This window comes from Dermochelys coriacea, chromosome 9 (genome assembly GCF_009764565.3).
Source record: "Dermochelys coriacea isolate rDerCor1 chromosome 9, rDerCor1.pri.v4, whole genome shotgun sequence".
NCBI classification, from domain to species: Eukaryota; Metazoa; Chordata; order Testudines; family Dermochelyidae; genus Dermochelys; species Dermochelys coriacea.
In genome coordinates this window covers 57,603,640-57,623,425 of record NC_050076.1, presented here as the reverse complement: position 1 = coordinate 57,623,425, position 19,786 = coordinate 57,603,640, and the positions used below count along the sequence as shown (strand labels likewise).

Genomic DNA, 19,786 nt, shown 5'->3' with positions numbered 1-19,786 from the left:
TGGATATGCTGGTTTGCTGCAGGTGCTGACCTTCACAACCTCTCATCTAATAAAGACAGAAAAGGCCACACATATTAATCCACTTAAGCCAATGGCATTACACCAGGGATGGATTTGGTCCCCAAAGTTTAAATCATTTTTAAAAATAAGTAGCCAAAACAATCCAACCCCAAGATGAATCCCCTTTAAATTCCAGCAATGGAGTCCTCATGGGGAAAATAACCCCTAAAGCAACCCAGAGTAGAGATGAACTTCCCACCTGGACTGCCGGCATCAGCCACACGGCAAAGGCTGAGCTCATACACCCCAGTCACACGGTTACTGCAAGCAAATGGAAGGCAAAAGGTTACACACTGCTGAGGGCAAATGCTCCTCACACAGACCCTTTTCTGCAGGATGCAGTGGCTGGGAGGTGGCAGCTAGGGAAATGGGGCTCATTCCCAGCTGTGACAATGGTGGGTTTGCCCTAGTTCTCATTACAAAGTGACTAGCCTGCAATAACATAATTTGTTAGAAGAGTGTTGAACAAGCTCTTGCTCTGGCAATGTCCTTCAAATTCTCCTCCTGAATGTTCATGCTCAGAGAGCTGTGGTGGGGCCTGCAGTCCACCTCCTGCTCTCTAGCACATTGCAACGAAGGGTTAGTAGTGCATTAAACAGCCTGAAGTGATTTTTCTTTTCCCCCAGGGACATCCCTGGAAGCCCTATGCCTGCCTTCCAGCTGATCTCCTTTACTCTCCCACTCTCAGGTCAATGCCAGATGGACTAGTCTAGCTGAAAAGGACTGGACATTGGTCCCTTCAGAGCCCATCAGAAATGCCTCTGTGCTGGCTGAGTGGGTAGGTGGGAGTCATGAGGTAATTCCTCTTCCTTGCCAGCTTGAGAACAGCAATCCTAGAGCCCCAGCACACTGTGCCACTACTAGATAACCAGGTAAGCCCGCATCCTCCACTGGAACACAGTATCTGGATCCTGGGGCTGCTATAATGCACTGATTTCCGGACAAGGGAGGAAGGAAAGGAGAGAAAGATAATCATAGCCCAGTTCAGAACCTCAGCGTTAGTCCCTGTTCTCATGTCCCTTCTGGCAGAGAACAGTGCACGTGAACACCCAGCACTGCACAATAACCAGGGAACACAGGGCCTGATTCTTCATTACTTTGCACCTTGTGCAATCATTTGCCCCTATGCAGTGAGCGGAAGTCACCTCCAGATCAAAATGGTAGCATTTCACACACACTCACTGTACACAGATTTCATTGTCTACACAAGGTGCGAGACCCTGGGGAACCAGCAGGGGTGAAAGTAACTGAGGCCAATTACCGTTTTGGGGTGGGGCAGCTCCAGCCCCCAAAAGGGGCAGGGCCTCGGGTGGAAGGGGCGGGGCTGGGGGGGTCAGCATCCCCCAGCTAGCCCTTCCAGTCTGGCTGGCCCGCGCTGCCCAGGGCTCCCGTGTTGATTTAAAGGGTTGTCGTAGCAGCAGCAGCGTCTGGACCTTTTAAATCGCCAGCCCCAGGGCAGTTGCTACCTTTGCCCCACCCCCTGCCCGTCGGCGGCTGGGGGGGCCAAAAGGGGCAAGAACGTTAAAGCGCTGCAGGGTCCTTTGTTGCAGCAGCGCTTTAATGTTGCTGCGCCCCCTGCCGACAGGGGAGGCAAAAGGGGCAGGGACATTAAAGCGCTGCCGCAGCAACGCTTTACTGTGGGCTGGGTATGAGCCAATGCGGGTTCTTACTGGTATGCATTACCGGCCCGTACCGGCTCACTTTCACCCCTGGTCACCAGGTCCATGATTTCTAGCTGTGCCAGACAGAATATATTTCCTGCGATACCCTTATTATAGGACTGCACTTGATGCAGCTTGTTCAAGGCTATGTTACCAATCCAACCCCTCAGAACAGGCTATTCCATTTAGTTTTTTATAAACATAACAAAGCCCCCATCCCATGTTCTGGATGCCCCAGCACAGTTTCATTCTACAGTGCAATAACATGATAGAACAGACTGCTCTTTCAACCCTAATAAATACACACCAGCAAACAAAATAAAAGTCCTCTGCAACAGACATCATAACTTTTCCAGCCCTGAATCCCACCCTCCTCAAGACATTTTTGCAAAAAGAAATTCTGTTTCAGTCAATAAATTTCAGGTTTTTGTCAAAAAACAACTTTTGTTTGGTATTTGGTAACAGTTTTAAACCAATACACCTTCTTGATAAAAACCTGAAAACTTTCAACAACAATGAACAAATCTTTTCCATCAACCTTTTTTGCAAGAGAAAATAATCATTTCCTGGCCAGCTCAGGTTATCATGCCCTCTGCATGACTAACACAGAGCTCCTCTGGAAATAATTACATCAATAAATCAGGATCCTCTGATCAGGAACTTGCAATGTGTGGAACTAGTTTATTCACTTTAGAGTGGTAAGGGCAGATAGAAGCCTTGTGGGATATTTAAAAGCTGATAGGTGCCTAAATATACCTTTGTGGATTTGGGCCTAAGTGCCTTGGGAAGGTTTGGGGTGACCAGCACTATGGACAGCTAAGACATTGTAAATAACCATTGCTAATTATTCTTCAGTGTCTTCCTTCCTCCTTTTGAAAAGGAAAGGAGATTCCTCTACCTCTCTGAGGCCCGCAGGCTCCCGCTGCCAAAGAGATTGCGGATGGAGCGAGACGCTGGAAGTTTGGCATCTCTGGAGTAGAAGACCATGCAGAAATCTTTGGTGATCACAGCTGGCTGGGTGCAGTTCTCCATCTGCAGTAGGGTGGAGAAAAAGGACAAAGGGAGAGTTATGGAGATGGCTCCTAATGAGGCTAACGTCAACTCCTCCCCATCAGTCTTAGGGAGGGATGACAGTGTCTGTAATGTTAGTAAAGACCACTGTGTCTGAGTGGTCCACATTCAGAGAGAAGATTGCACTGTGACTAGACAATAGTGATTCCAGGGCTTTATCGTATGTCGTTTCCTAATGTACATGCCTCAGACTATGAGGCCAGCCATTCTAGAATGACTCAAGCATGGCCAGGGACAGTGGATATCAACTGGATTATTTCTTTCCTGCTTTACACTTGGGATTTCGCAAAGGCCAAATTGCCAACTCTATAAAAATATTTGGCAGAGGATTGTGGGCTTGATTCTCCACTGGGCCAAGTCATTCTGCTCCTCTGGTCCTGGGCTTCTGCAAGAAGATTTCCCCACCACTCTGATAAAAAGCTTTTGGAAGGGGAGGGCCAACCTTAGAGAAAATGCCTGTTCTCACAGAGTTAATAGCCTTGAGAAAAACTCGGCCTAAACCAAGCAAGGGCACTTTTGGGCACTGCCTTTTCAGGAACATGCTCAATGAATGTTAAGTAGCCCCCTGCCTTTCCCTGCTGCTGCTTACAACCAGCCCTTTCTTCTGTGTTACATGCAGTGAGCTTCTTCTTTGTGTTCCTGACACTAGCTGTATAGTTTTCAGTGTTTCTCCTTCTAGATGCTGCCCGGAGCTGAACTTTCCATCTACCCCCAAACTGCACTGTTTATTTTGTCTGTTAGCACTGGGTCCCATCCCACCAGGTGCGAAGCACCCTTGACTCTCTCTGATCTTGGAGGAGACACTCTGCTCTGCACAGAACCACTCCTGCGGACAACAGTCGCCAAACGACTGAAGACCTGGCCCAACCCAACGGCCCTACCCCGATGACAGCACCCTGGCACTGGAAGACAATCGTCCGTGACACTGCAGGGAACTTCTGAGTATCTGGAGGAGAACACAAGCTCAGAGAGATGGACACAGCGTGCAGAGAAACACCAAGTGCTGGACTGTCACCTGACAGTGCAGCCTGAGGAAGGGCTTGTGTGTAGCTGCACTGATCTACAAGCAGGGCATGACTCAGATTCTAACTTTCTCCCAAGCATTGGTTCTGGTGTGCAGGCTGGCGGGCTGCTGTGTTAGTGGTGGCTGCACCCATGCCATGCCCACCTGCACAGGGTGTGGAGTAGCAGCCTGTATGGGCTTTGGCAACGAGCACCCATTATGTCCTGTTACTGCCAGAGGTATAGCAATGTTCCCAGATGAGCCTGATGGTTCTAAATCTGCACTGCACTGATTTCAGTGGAGCTACCTTACTGTAAAACTGGCATGCTGGAGTGGGGACTCAGGTCTGCAGCTCTGGGTTATCTGGCAGTGTTAGAACTGACTGCACATGAGGGATAGTGTACACTGCGCAAACATCTTGAGTTACTTTGAAGAACTGGAGTAGCTCATGCAAGGGGCTGGAGTAGAGGGGAGGTGGAAGAGCCTTGCTCTCACAGACCATATTGCCTACTCTGTGCACTGATGGGCAGGTTAAGGAACAGAGGAAGGTTCTTGCCTCAATGTAAGCGGAGAGGGTAATGAAGATTTTCTCTCTGTAAGGGGTGACTCGGTTCAACAGCAGGGAGTTATGCATGGAGCTGTCCCACGCTGCTTCAAACTGGTAAAACGTCCTGGAAGGAAACAGCAGAGGCCTGGTAAAAACACAACTATACCTTAAGTTAGAGCTGCAGAAACATGTAACATGCACACACGTAACCACATTTGTGACAGATGAGCAGCCATTCTGGAATTCTCAGGTTCAACTCTCAGAAGGGGCAGGGTGAGGGGAAAACACATGTTCCCCCCCACTTGCTCTGAAAGATATTGTAACATTTCCGTGAGGAAGCTTCATTTGAGGGATTTGCATTACAAATATGAGGAAGAATTTTCTGTGTGGATTGCACATGGACAGAGAAGGTTTGAAAGCAATGGGATGCAGCCTATTGGCAATACTATGGAAATGGGAGGAGTGCAAGAAAGAGGTGGAGGGAGAGCAAGAGAAGGACAGAAAGAAAGCTAGAGGAGATGGAGAAAGGAAATAGCTGTATCAGCACCAGGTGCTGTATCAACACCAGGTACTGTCTCTAGTCAAAAGAAATGTGCAGCACTTCAGGACCACATCTCTGCAGTCAAATAGGTTTCCTTCCACGCGAAGGAAGACTGACTTTTCTGTGAGCATGGTCAGAATGGAAGAGAGTGAGGATGCTTAACGGAGTGATTGCTGTTGTCTCTCTCAGGCACTTTACGCTCTCAGTGATTTTTTTACCTTTTACCTGACACCAAAACCGACCACTTCCCTCCAAGGTTAAGCTGTGAGCTCAAAATGTCCATCAAAGCTCGGCAGAGTTAATTCCTTCCTACTGTTCATCTCTGGCACAAAGCCACAGACTCTGAGCCAATTGAGCATTTGCCTAAGCAAGTTCAACTCCAGTGAACTCCATAGTGCCAAGGTGAATTTGACCCTCCATGTTCATTGTCCCCTTGCTCCCCTCATTTAATGTCTGTGCTAAATTAAGAGGGCTGAAAGAGGAATTTAATATCCATGGTCCCAAAGCATTTAAACATTGGCTTAATTTAAAGTACTGCTGAAGTGGCTTTGAAGTCAAAGGGATGTAAGCATGTGCCTAACATTAAGCATACGTTTCCATGCTTTGCTAAACAGAGATGGATTTCTGAATCAGGGCCCAGGCTCATTCTTTCTAAACACCTACACTCTGGCTACCAACATATCCACTCATTGTCCCTTTCTCCTATGAAATTAGCTGCACTGATCTCAAGAAGTAAATATGTGCATATATTGGAATACAGAGCTGGGCTTTTGGGAAGTTTGCCTGCCAAATTATTGCAGTTTTGGGAGAGCCAAGCTGGTACCATAAAAGATATCAATCCTGCCCACAGGTAATCGGAACTGGTAGCATCTGTGCTCTGCTGCACTTCCTGGAAACACCACTTCTAGAGACAGGACTTCCATGAAGGACATCACAGCCTGACACTTCAGCACTGTCAGGTGATGGGAACTCTCTTCTTGCCCTATCATTTTTAGGGTCAATATTTTCTGGTTGCAACAAATTAAGCTCAGGTCCCAAAATCCCTGATCTGTCTTGGGTCATTAGAACAGCCCACTATGCTGACAGTCTCTTTGTTGAGCCCATCTGGCTCTCAGCTCTAGTGTTTAGGTTTACCTTCCAGCATAATGAAGACTACTTTTGAAAGTCACATTCAGAAGCCAATCAAAGATGACATCTACTCAGGACTCCCCCTAATTTCCATTTGAGCATACTCGAGAAGACATGGTTCAAAACCATTTCCACACAGACATTCCACCATCACAGCTCAGCAACACTCTGTGTCAACATAGTCAAACATCTCTTTAACAAGATCCCAGGACTGTTCTTAGAAAACGATGCGTTGGATTGGATCCCACTCTGGGGAGCAAGGAGAGACTCTTGTTAAAGCACAATTGACCATGTTTGTTGATATACTGTTATCTCATTTTAAACACCACATTGTAAATAACATGAGATAATTGTTCTGGAACACGTCGCAAACACTGAAACTAAATGAGAAAGACCAGCACCACTGTTAGAAACAAGTCACTGGAGGACAGGTAACTCCAAAGGGAAGGATATAAGATAAGAAAAGAAGGATTATAAGAAAAAGGAGCAAAAAGCAGAGGAACAAGTCAGAGAAGAAAGAGAGAAAAGCAGAAGGGAACAGACCGAACAAATACGCGTGAGAAAGGTGAGAAATACCTAGTGTAATTTCCCAGTGAAATGCTATAAGTGGAAGGCAATCCAAGACAAGCACACAACATACAACCACACAAAGAAATTAAAATGTTAGAAAGCATTGTTGATATGGGGTCTGGTAACAAGCTAACTCCACAGCTCCAGGGTGTGTGGGTAGATGTGGAGAGGTGGCAGTCAGAGCTAGTTGTAAGTTTGCTGCTGGTGGGGAATCAGGAAGGAAACAAAGATCACATTCTCTCTCCAGCCTCGTGATGATGATGTAACAGGACAAACCCTGGGCCAGACAGTTTCACAGAACCCTGGATATGCAAAGGATTCCCACACCCACCCTGCCCACAATAAGGGAATTTAGATTCTGTTCATTCAGTTAATGGGCCTTCCTGCCCTGCTGTATCAATGGATCTCTGCCCTTGCCCGCAGAGAACAGCCTCTTTTGTAACAAAAGAGGAACCCATTGTCCATGCTACTTGGGACATGGACTACAGAACCTGCTGAAACTAGGTTCCATTGCCCCTCATGCGGTCAGAGGTGGGAGAAGTTTTAGCATGCATGTTCACTAATACCACAAAAGCCTTTCAGCTCCCTTCCAAGAAAGATGCCATTAAGCGTGAATCATTTCTATCATGCTGGTGGGCAACTGATGTTATTAATGTCAATGATGCGCCATCTCAGAGAGCCACAGACACAGCATGCTGTGTGGTTAAGAACTTGGGACTAAATATGCACCTTTTAAATGTAAGGGCAAGGAGTGAGCAGTGCAGATCTTGTGGCCCCTCAGCATATACCTGCTTCTGTGAGTGCTCTTTAATCTGGATGCCCCAAGAGAGCCATTTGTTTTGAGAGCTCCTTCCCACACATTAGACCAAAAATCAACTTCCTCATTTCCTCTGGAGAGGGGAAGGGCACCCAGTTTCCAGTCATTCAGATTCAGAGTTTCTGCCAATGTACTTTGATCCTGAGCTGCAATTCCGTTGCTGTTCCAGTCTGGGACCTCTCTTGAGTAGGGTCTCCCAATCCCAACAAACCGCATCAAGTAGTCGGGTGGTTTTGCAGTATATCAAAATGAGGAGTGGGTGAGGCCACCACACCTCCTTTTCACTTGTCAGCTGATCCAAAATTTGCACTCTGGTCCCCAGACTAGTGAATTAGCCCAATGCATTGTGTAAGTTCTGTCATTGCTCATTCATGCATGCATGCTTTCAATCCTGAAGCCAACAGCTTGTTCATATTGCAGAATGAAGCTAAGGATAACTTGTAGCAGACTGAGCAAACGGTTAGTTCCAACAAAGAGAACAGGGGACTCTAGTGCAAATTGTTTTTAAAAGTAAATACTGTATTTTGCAATGTGCTTCCCTAAAGAAACCAAATCAAACTAGTCAAATGTTGTAAAGCACAAACCATGTCCCTTCTTCTCACCTCCTCCCACCCCGCCACCAAACTGAAAAGATATTCTGATGTGCCTGCTCTGGTATGATCCCACATGTTAGGGCCTGAAGTGCAGTTATGGGGTAGGATTTAAACGCTTTCCCATAGCATTTGTTGAATTCCACCACAAGAGTCTGTTGCAAACCCCTTTGCAAAGACCTGAGAACCAGAAAGAGATGGCACGTCCCACCCATGTTCTGGTTTGGTGGCACAAAGGGGCTGTAAGATAGGCTTACCGAGCCAGCTGAGCATCCCCAGGGTGGGAAATCCCTGGGGGGCTAAAGCTATGTTGCCACTACACTAGCCACTCCCATAGCCCTCACTACAGGGGATGTTGTCAGCAAGGGGCCTAGCCAGAGCATTCAGGAAAGGCCTGGCTGGCATAATGACACCCTGGAGGCCAAACTGTGGGTGGAAAGCCACCTTTGCCACCCATGACCCTGACAGTGGGTCCTGCCCCGAGTACAGGGCTTGAGCAGACCAGACAATAATATTGTATTAGCCAAACAAAATATTGTGGGCCTGATTTTGATGTTAGTTTCACCAGTGTAAATCGGAAAACTGAATTCAGTGGCACAGCACTGGGGTAAATGAGATCACAGTCAGGCCCAATATTTGAAAACTTAAGAGTTGCAAATGCACAATGGCCATGTGACTTGTCTGTAATTAAAGAAGAGCTTGCTTGGTAAAAAATATGAGCTGCATAGTAATTGCCTTGGAAGCGAATGCACGTTGATTTATGAGACAGAAATCATCATGTCCTGTATTTAACAAGTAATGCAAAGCTCCACAAATGCCATGAAAAGCAAGAGCACTTGCATAATACAAACCCTGCTAGATTTTCAAAGTAGAATTAAAAACAAAACCTAAATCTAAACCCAAGTGGAATAAAGTCTTCCCTTTCTCCAGTAAAAAGAATGAAAGCAGAGTTTTATTTCTAATTTAAAACTTGATTCTGCAATACTTTACTCATGAAAGGAAATCAGTCTCTAGTAGTTAGGAATACTCTAGATTCAGGGTTGGGGTTTTTTATGCCATTGAGAATTTGCTCTCAGTCCCTGTACTGGTTCCACAGATCTCTTCCTAATGTTACTCCTGCCATAAATGGGTAACTGCAAGATAAAGAATCAGACCAAAGACTAAGGATTCAGTAAAAGGAATCTCAGGTATCTAGTCCATTACTCCTTTTCACAAATCTAGCCTAGGGGTAGGAAAAACACTCCAAAATCAAGTTCCCAGGGTTCTGGTGCCCTTTACTCTGCCTCTGATGGCTAAAGAGTTAATTCACCAAAGGCCAAAGCCCACTGAAATCAAGAGAAAAGCTCCCACCAACTTCAACAAGTTTTGGATCAGGTCCTTAGTGCTTAAATTCACTGCCCAAAACCTTTGTTGACGTAGAGTTACGCTGAAGAGCAGTGCCTTGTACCCTTCCAGAACAGCAAGGTTATATTCTTAGTTCCCCCCACAGCTGGCAATTCAGAGTTAAAGTGCAAACCAGCCCCACACACCAACCTTAACTCTGCCCTCATTGAGTGATGCCCCAGTCTGCCCCATCACATATGATGACCTCTATCTTTCCAGGAGATATGGTGCACTGTGGGGACACTGGGAGAAACTGTCAGACTATATCCTCACTGAGGTAAAAGAATAATAAGGTCAGGCTTAGTGAGCACCAGCTGGCTAAGCCTGGCCTGAACCATTTCACCTGCTCTGAACACACCACCCCATAGCTGCCAGATGTCACCACGCTTGATCCTTGTCTTAAGGAGTCCCTCTGGAATATCATCTGTGTGACACTACACCCCATATTTGTCATGGTATATTATATGATTATGGCATAATTATGATGCATTTTGTACAAGACGGGTCATGTAAGGTGTCATTGGAAGTTATGATTTGCTGAATATGATTATCCTATTTGTCTGCATGTATCATTTTTGTATTTGAAGGTATGAATATTGACTATGTATCAGGTATTTCCAGAGTAAGCACATTTGAGAACATCCACAGCAAGCCTTTCAGGTACAACAATGAAGACAGTAAACTGTGCTGATGGCCCATCAGCAAAGACAATGGACCATGGAAGAGCTTAGCCTTCCTGAGAATGCTCCAACCAGCCTGCAAGTAACGGCTGCTATGGCTCAGCAGGGCATGCAAGGGCATGTGATCAGACCACATGACACTGAATTCCATTTTGATACCTGTATTTTTTTTCACAAGCTGGTCTGGGAACTGAATTTGGAACAAAGGGTTCCTGCCATATGATAAAGCTATATAAGGTGGGATGAGACATCATCTAGTGGCCTCACTCCCCACACAAGAGAACTGGAAACACTCGAGGAAAAAAGACTGACCGGGGTAAATGCTGGTCCCAAGCTAAAAGGATTTCTAGCCTGTGTATGGAAACCTGGTGAACTGCTTGTATCATCAGCCAGGGTGAGAAATTGCTAATTCATATCCAATCTATCTATTATGTTAGGCTTAGTTTGCGTTTTGTTTATTTGCTTTGATTGATTTGCTATCACTTAAAATCTATCTTTTGTAATTAACGAACTTGGGGTGTTTTTCTTTATCTAAACCAGTGAGCCTTTGAGTAAAGTGTCTGGGGAAAAAATCTCAGCTTGGTTAACACAGGCTTGTTGCATATCCTTCCCACATAGAGCGGAAGTCAAACTTTATTAAGGAGCTTACATTGTATAGATCCCTGTATGATGGTATAATTTTGGGTTTATAGCCCCGCATGGGTCCAAGGCGGGGGGAACTGGGAAGTTGGCTTGTCCTTGAGTGGCTTAGGGAAAGTACTAAGGTAACTCAGTTGGTGTGTAGCGCCACCTGCTGTCGTGTTGGGTGATAGCAGGACCTGGTGAGGCTGGCTTTGTCTCCAACCAAGCAGTGTGAGAAAAGGGCCAGCCCAGCTCGGTGGTTAGAGGGGTGCAGCAGTTCCCATGGCTCCCAGACTGCACCCTGGGGTGACAACCTGTCACAATCTGCACTTACCTCGGGCTGCAGAGCACTGTTGTGTCTGCTACAAGACTGCCAACAGTCCCCACAGCAAGCCTAGAGCATGGTCTTCCTTTGCTTGCACAACCCATATCATCCAGTGCAGAAACAAGGGGTCTGCGATCCTTTGGGTGTAGATGTGCCTCTGCTCTCGGAAGGCAAATTGGAAATGCAAACACCCCCCTCCCCCGCCCCATTTGCTTATAAAGATATTCTGCTTCCATCCATATTGTTAGCTGTCTAACTGCAGACTCATATCATCTCAGAACAAGCCCACCATGGACTGTGGGATAGCAATTGTTTTTGTGTGGAACTAGATCCTGTCAACAATGAACTCTTTACAATCCAAAGTACAGGATTATGGCTGTAATTCAGCAAAGCACTTACGCATGGCCATAGCTTTATGCAGATGCTTACATGCTTTGCTGAATCAGCACCCAAGAAATATTCTCTTGGGCAATCATACAGCAAGTCCTTTAAGCAAGCTTTGGATGACGTGCCACTGATTCAGGGACAATCACTGGCGTTCAGCTGGATGTTGGCTCTGCACTGTAACCCTCACCTTTACTGACACAAAAGAGAAATTGAAAAAAGGTGCAGTGGGAAGTGTACCCACAGCAAAACATTGCTGGATCTTCTTACTGTGGAGATGAGACATACCACTCTATAAGCAATTTTAGAGTGGAATCAAAGCATTCAAGATATTCAACTAAAGATATAGAAGCCAATCTGGCTGGTACAATCTGGACCAGAGGTGGGCAAACTATGCCTGTCCTGGTGCAGCCGTGCCGCCAGCCACTGGTGCTCCAGGCAGCGCGGTAAGGGGGCAGGGAGTGGAGGGGGGGTGGATAGAGGGTAGGCGAGTTTGTGGGGTGGTCAGGGACATGGATAGGGGTCGGGGCGGTCAGAGGGTGGGGAATGCGGGGGTTGAATGGGGGCAGGGGTCCTGGGGGGGCAGTCAGGAAGGAGAGGATTGGATAGGGCAGCAAGGGGCGGGGGGGGGGATGGGCCAGAGGTCCAGGGGGGCAGTCAGAGGACTAAGAGTGGGGGGTTGGATGGGGCAGGAGTCCCGGGGAGGCCGTCAGGGGACAAGAAGCAGGAAGGTTTGGATAGGGGGCAGGGGCTGGGCCATGCCTGGCTGGTTGGGGAGGCTCTAACTACTAGAGTCTGATTTCCTTTCATGAGTAAAGTATTGCAGAATCAAGTTTTAAATTAGAAATAAAACTAGCCCTGCATAGAATTTCAGAAACCCGATGCAGCCCTCAGGTGAAAAAGTTTGCCTGCCCCTGATCTGGACAGTAGAGCAGGAAATGAAAATACAAACACTCTCCTGTATCTGCTGTCCTGAATCTCTGACGTATAAAAAGTCTAATCACCTCCTGAAGTCAATGAGATACTTTGTGTTCATTTCAAAGGGCACTGAGAAGGTCCTAAAGCAGCTGTTTATCTAAGAGACACAGGCAAAGACAAATTCAGGTGCGCATCAAATCCCCAACCATCCCACATGCGGGGGCTAGACGAATGGCAAAGTGGGCTCAGTACTCCCAGCTCAGGTAATGCAACTTTCTTCCCTTCTTTCAATGGCTTTAGATTTCAGGATTCACTCCTGGACTGTACCACTGTATAGGAAGAATTCACTTAACAAGCTAAATTAGGTGTTTGTTCTGTTTTACTTTTTATTTCCTTGTAACTAATTCTGACTTTTATGCTTCATTATTTGTAATCACTTAAAATCTATCCTTCTGTACTTAATAAACTTGTTTTATTGTTTTATCTACACCAGTGTGCTTGGACTGAAGTGTCTGGGAAACTCCATTTGAGTTAACAGGATTTGTTCATATCATTTTCTAATAATAAATGACAGACTTTATATGAGCTTGTGTTGTCTAGGAGGTGCTGGGCAGCACAAGATGAACATTTCTGTGGGAAAGTCTGGGATTGAGAATTTGCTGGTGTTAGCCACTCTTGAATTACAGTGCAGGGTGTCTACAGCACTCACATAGTAAAACTGGGAGTGATTTACATGCTTGGGGCTTTGTGTAAGCAGACCAGAAGTCGTTACTCACAGTGAAGCAGTGTAAAAGGCACCCCAGGCTTGAGAATTGAGGGGACACAGCTGTTCAAGAGTCCAGACTATACCCTGGGTAATGTCACAATCCCATCCTCCTATGGCTACAAACTTGCGATTGTCTTTTGATATGTAACAAGATGGGAAGTTTGTTGTGTTGTTTTAGTCATGCTGATCCCAGGATATGATTGAGACAAGATACATGAAGTAATATATTTTATTGCACCAACTTCTGTTGGTGGAAGGTACAAGCTTCCAACCTTCACAGAGCTCTTCAGGGACTTGTACCTTCCACCAACAGAAGTTGGTCCAATAAGAGATATTACTTCACCCACCTTGTCTCTCTCAACATGGGAAGTGTGAGACAGAGCAAGAAGGCCAATCAAGGGTCCCTTCTCCACAATTTTTTGGCTTTTTATAGTCTCATATCTCCTCTTTGCCTCTTCCTACTTTTTGTTGCCTGCCTCTGTATTTCCAGCACCCCCATCACAACGGTATCTATAGCATCTACATATATCTATATATCCCCCGCAGTCTCCCCTGTGCACCTATTTCGCTATAGCCTCTCTGCCTCAATATCTCTGCTTTTCCTCCTCCCCTCCCCACAAGTGAGCAGTTTATTAATTATATTGACAGGCACCAGTTGCCCTTTGCTGGCTGGTGCCCATTAGTTATGGAACTGGGAACTTTTCTTTATTCCTTTTCTTTAAACAAAATTAAATTACATGCAAAAAAACCCCCCCAAATTATCTGACAATTATGCACAGTTAAGCATTCAAAAGTTAAGAGAACTAGGGCTGAACATACCTTAGCACTGCTTCTTATGATTATGCATGTACAGGGGGCCATATCCCCGACTGGTATAAATTGGCACAGCTCCATTGACTTCAATGGGCCAGATCACCCTTGGTGCAAACTGGCCAGCTCCACTGAAGTAAATTCAATAGTAAAACTATTACATAGTAATAAGACAACCCCAGTTTCTCTGCAGCCTGCAATTGTATCAAGATTTGACTCTGAGAAGAGAGTGCATTAACTTACAGTTCCAAACACTTTCCCCTGGTAATGTCCAAAGAACAAGGGGCCAGCTTTTCAGCTGATGTAAACCTGCAATGGAGTCATGCTGCTCTAAACCAGCTGAGGATCTGGCCCGTTATCTCCCTTCAGCACTCAGGATTATTATGATCATCTGGTCTGACCCTCTTTCTGACCCTAAAAACCTTGGGGCCTGATTTTCAGCTATGCCAAGGCCCCGTTATACTGATCTGGCAATGGAAAAGGGCCTTAAAATGTGTGTTCACTTTGAGACCCCATTAAATTTGCAGAGGGATGTTAAGGGGCCTTAGCAAAACTGAGAATTCAAGCCAGTGAATCTGTGACTCCATGGAGGTTTCTTTGGTGGAAATTCTGTCAAGCAGGCCAGAGAATAACAAGCTTGGGTGAAATCCTGCCTCACTGGAGTTAATGGCAAAACTCTCACCAACTTCAGTGGAGCCAGGTTTTCACCTGTTATGTCCCTTCCTTCTACATGCAGCTTGTACTTTGCTCCCAAACTCAGCTACGTTGCTTCCATTTCTCTCCTCTTTCTATCTTTCATACAGTATCTTTTCCAAAATGTCCTTCCCATCCATACACTGCAGTCCAGCCTCTCACGCAGCCTGGGTCAGCTCCCAGCTCCCCAAAATGCTTCTGGGCCCAAGCTGGGAGAGGATACAAGAGGGGGAAGGATGGTCTTTGCCAAATGTCACAAAGTTACAACAGCAGCAAAATTGAAGGAAAAGCCAGCCAGAGGAACAGAGGCTAACGAGAGAGCGATCCAAAACAAACAGGTAAGCCCAAGGGACAGAAACGTAACGAAAGAGCAGCCCAGATACGCGGAAGAGAAAGGGAAGCCAGTGGATGGAGTGTCTGGAAATTAAAATGCTGTCTCTGAGGGGGAGGAAGAGTGCCAAGGAGGGGAGAGGAAGTGAAGAAAAAACCCCAAGGGAAACAAATACTACCTAGGCATATCCGAATCAAGAAACTGCCTGCAAAAACACAAAACAATCACATGGTTAGTGCGGGGTCAAATGGACGGCAGCAGCAGCATTGTAAGGAAGTGATTCAGATGTCTCCACACAGCCCCCACTGCCCTTCCTTGCCTCATGTAGGGTGGCAGGGTTGCAGCCAAGGGGCCAGACACCTTACATGCATGTGTGGATGTGTGAGCAGCGTGCTGAGGGGCAATGGCCGTGGCCTTGGGAATAGTAAAGGGGAAGAGATCAGATCCCCCTCGACGGTGGTGACAGAGTGTGAACAAGAAACATCCTTATCTCATCTGGCTATGGTGAGAAGCAGGAGTGACAATCCTAGCTGCAGGGGCTATGTGCAGGTGGAAACCTAAAGCACGCCTGAGCTTGTGGGGGAAGAGTCTGGGGCTGCTGGCGCTTACAGGCTAAAGCCAATTCCTTGAGGGCCTATCTAACACCTCCACAGTGAGGCCTTTCCTGGTTCTCATCAGGAACAACTTACCCTGAAACATCAGTGGTGGGGGAGAAGGGCAGCCCAGGGGATGGTCCCAGGGCCTGCTTGCTGCAATGAAGATTGAAGGACATACAAGAGCAAAGCAGGGAGCAAAAGCAGTTCAGAAAGAGGATTAGATGCATCCCATTCCATTGGCTCTCCTCCCTTTATCCCTAAATCCAGGGTCTCCCCATTGCTAGGGCCAAACAAAGCAAAAAGCCAATGCAGGATTGAAGCAAAGGGAATTTGTGAAGATGTTTCCTTCCATTGTCCTGTGGAAACTCAATCCTCTTTTCCTTTCCACATGTTCCAGTTATCCCATCTCCTCCCTGCACCACCCCTTCTGCCCATGCTACTGAGGGCTTCTGGTCCCCGTTGTGGAGAGAGGCAGTGATCCAAGGTTAACAACCTTGAGAGAGAGTAGTGCATTTTCACACACCCAGTTTAGATTCTGGAACAGAAAGCTAGATACAAACCTGATGCCCTGGGTCCCTCAAGTTGTAAGCAACACCTCCCGCTTTGTTTGGTAAACAGTCCTGTGACAAGCAACTCTTCACTCTGGAGAACTCCATGCCAGGGCTGAAATCCCCTCCCCAGAATGACCTCTTCTAGTGTGCAGTGCTCAAATGGGGAGGAAGAAGAAATTCCTAAGGTGCCACAGCATTGCTCTCATGTGTGGAGCAGGGCAAAAGAATGAGCACTGCAGAATGGGCCCAGTCACACTGTGCTGTCAGATTTAATTGGCCAGATCCCCAGCTGGTGCAAATCAGACCTAGCTCCATTGAGTCACTGAGTCAGATCCCCAGCTGGTGTAAATTGATGTGGCTCCAATGAAATCAATGGTCCTGATTGTAGTAGTTCAGGATCTATCCCTAATTCTTCCAGCTGTCTGTTACACTGTTTTTCAATGACTGGTCCGTAGACTGGTGCTGGCCCTGAGAGTTCCCTAATACAGTTTAGGAAGGCAGCAAGCTGGTCCTTGATATAAAACGGTTACTTACCTTCTCATAACTGTTGTTCTTCGAGATGTGTTGTTTACGTCCATTCCACATTAGGTGTGCGCGTGCATGAGCGTCGGAAACTTTTTTCCTTAGCGACTCTCATCGGGGAGGCGGGGCCCCCCCGAGTGGCACCACTGTGCCGTGCATATATACCCTTGCCGGCCTGACCCCCTCCAGTTCCTTCTTGCTGGCGACTCCAACAGAGGGGTAGGAGGGTCGGTGGTGGAATGGACAAGAACAACGTATCTCGAAGAACAGTTATGAGAAGGTAAGGAACTGTTTTTTCTTCTTTGAGTGCTTGTTCACGTCCATTCCACATTAGGTGAATCACAAGCTTACCTCTGGAGGAGGGTAGGAGTCATCGAACAACTGATTGGAGGACCCGCTTTGCCAACTGCAGCAGGAAGCCATGGAAGTTGCTTGCGCCCTGGTCAAGTGGGCCGTGACCACTGGGGCCGGAACACCTATGAGCTCATAGCACGTCTGGAAGCAGCTTGTAATCCAAGACCAGATCCGCTGCGCTGACACTGGGAGGCCTTTCATCCTCTCGCCTATGGCCATGAACATCTGTGTGTATTTACGAAAGGACTTGTTGCGCTCCAAATAGAACCCAGTGCTCAACGCACATACAGGGTGTGTAGGCTGCGGTGACTTGGGTCCGTATGGGGTTTTGGAAAAAACACTGGCAAATGTCCTGGGCCAAATGGAATTGCGAAACCACCTTAGGGAGGAACTTGGGGTGCCGTTGGAGCTGCACATTATCCTTGTGAAACACTGTTTACAGTAGCTCAGAGGTGAGAGCCCTCAGCTCAGACACCCTTCTGGCCGAGGTAATGGCCACCAGAAATGCCACCTTTCATTTGCCCGAACGGGGGTCCCATGACCTTAGAGAGGACCAAGTTAAGGTTCCAAGGAGGAACTGGGGGAGCGCGAGTAAGGAAACATCCTCTCCAATCCTTTAAGGAACCATCCCACCACTGGTTGGGAAAACACCGAGCCCCCTGAAAATCCCGGATGGAAGGTGGAGATGGCCGCCAGGTGCACTCTGAGTGAGGATGGGGCCAGCCCATGTTGCTTGAGGTGCAGGAGGTACTCGAGGATGGCTTGCACCAGTGCCTGGCCCGGCCGCACCTGTCGGGGCTCACACCAACACGAGAACTTTTCCACTTGGCCATATACGTCGCCATGGTAGAGGGCTTCCTACTGCCAAGCAGAATCTGCTGCACAGGAAGGGAGCACTGGCTCTCCAAGGCGTTTAGCCACAGAGCTTCATGCTGTCTGGTGTAGTGATTGCAGGTCGGGGTGGAGAAGCCGCCTGCCGTCCTCCGTGATGAGGTCACAGTGCAGGGACAGGTCTACTGGGGCCTCTACCGACAGCTCTAGGAGTGTTGTGTACCAGTGCTGGCGGGGCCATGCCAGGGTGATGAGGACCACCGCCACCCTCTCCCTGCGTACCTTGAGCAGGACCTTGTGTCCCAAGGGGAGCGGGGGAAAAGCATACATCAAGCCCCCTCCTCATGGGATTGCAAACGCGTCTGCGACTGAGCCCAGGCTGAAGCCCTGGAACGAGCAGAACCGTGGGCACTGGACTTTGACCCTGGTGGCAAACAGGTCTACCCGGGCAAACTCCCACCTGCGGAAGAGCGAAAGCACGACATCCACTCTGAGCATCCACTCGTGCATGCGATACGATCTGCTGAGGTAGTCCGCCAGCTTGTTTTGCACCCCCGGGAGATACGACGCCTCGAGGTTAATGGCATGGGATATACAAAAGTCCAGGAGGAGGAGAGTCTTGTGACAGAGCGGCGAGGAACAGGCCCAGCCCTGCTTGTTTATATAGAACATGGCAGTAGTGTTGTCTGTCAGAACTGTCACGTTGTGACCACTCTGAGTGGCATTAAAGGTCTGGCAGGCTAGACGAAGCGCCCTAAGCTCCTTCACATTGATATGGAGCGACTGCTTTGCTCCGGACCACAAGCCCTGAGGTCCCCCAGGTGAGCCCCCCATCCATGGTCTGATGCGTCTGTCACCAGCGTCAGGTCCGGCTGTGGGGCGGCGAAGTGGATGCCTTTGCAGACCACAGGCTGGGACTGCCATCACAGCAGGGAGTCCAGCACGTCCCTTGGGGCTGTCACTACCAAGTCCAGGTGGTCCCTGCCTTGGCGGTACACCCGAGCGAGCCACGCCTGCAGAGTCCTGAGTCTCAGTCTGGCATGCCTGACCACGTGCGTGCATGCTGCCATGTGGCCCAGCAGCCGCAGGCAGCACCTGGCCGTTGTCATTGGAAACTGGCGCAGGGAGGCCACCGCTTGCTAGATAGCTCAGAATTGGGATACTGGAAGGCTTGCTCTGGCCTGCACCACATCCAGGACCGCCCCTATGAATTCCACTCTCTGCGTGGGCAAGAGAGTGGACTTGGGGATGTTGACCAGGAGCCCCAGCTCGCAGAACAATCTCAGGGCCACCTCCACATGGCCCCACATTTCCGCCTCGGATCAACCCACCAGGAGCCAGTCATCAAGGTGGGGTACACCTGGATTCTCTACCTCTGTAAGAAGGCCGCCACCACTACCATGCATTTCATGAACACCCAGGGGGCCGCGGCTAGACCAAACGTGAGAACTGAAAACTGGTAATGTTCTTGGCCCATGGTGAAGCGCAGAAACTACCGATGTGCTGGGTGGATGGCGATATGAAAGTATGCATCCTTCATGTCAAGAGCAGCATACCAGCCTCCTGGATCCAGGGAAGAGATGATGGTGCCCAGAGAGACCATGTGTAACCGGGCCTTGACCCGGAACTTGTTGAGCCCACGCAGGTCTAGGATGGGACAAAGGCCCCTTTTGGCCTTGGGGATGAGGAAGTACCTGGAGTAGAAACCTTTCTCGCTTAGACCGTGTGGCACCGCCTCTCTCGCCCCTGACTCTAGCAGTGAGTGAACCTCCTTCTCTAGGAGATGCTTGTGATAAGGGTCCCTAAAGAGGTACGGGAAAGGGGGGTGTGAGGGAAGAGAATTGCAGTGACTATATGTTCCGTACTGTGCGTAAGACCCAATGGTCTGACGTAATAATGGACCACACACGGGAGAAACGGGCCAGGCGACTCATGAAACAAGGGGATGGTCTGGTATGCTGTCCTTGAAAGCACCTTCAAAAGCCTGGCTTAGTGTCTGGCTGGAATTTGTGCTGACCTTGGTGCTCACCCGG

General features: G+C 48.1%; 1 protein-coding gene across 25 annotated transcripts in view; it reads right to left on the bottom strand.

Moving 5' to 3' along the window:
* Positions 1–19,786, bottom strand: part of KIF1A (kinesin family member 1A) — a 216,928-nt gene that overhangs the window by 14,400 nt on the left and 182,742 nt on the right. For 16 of the 25 annotated variants that reach the window (XM_038415722.2, XM_038415725.2, XM_043491635.1 and 13 more), the window contains 4 exons: positions 15,078–15,104; positions 4,352–4,466; positions 2,620–2,753; positions 260–321 (listed from right to left, as the gene is read on the bottom strand). In XM_038415722.2, coding sequence (XP_038271650.1) covers positions 260–321; positions 2,620–2,753; positions 4,352–4,466; positions 15,078–15,104 — 338 coding nt within the window. The remainder of the gene's footprint in view (positions 1–259; positions 322–2,619; positions 2,754–4,351; positions 4,467–15,077; positions 15,105–19,786) is intronic. The other 9 variants (XM_038415726.2, XM_038415728.2, XM_043491638.1 and 6 more) reach the window with 1 other exon arrangement.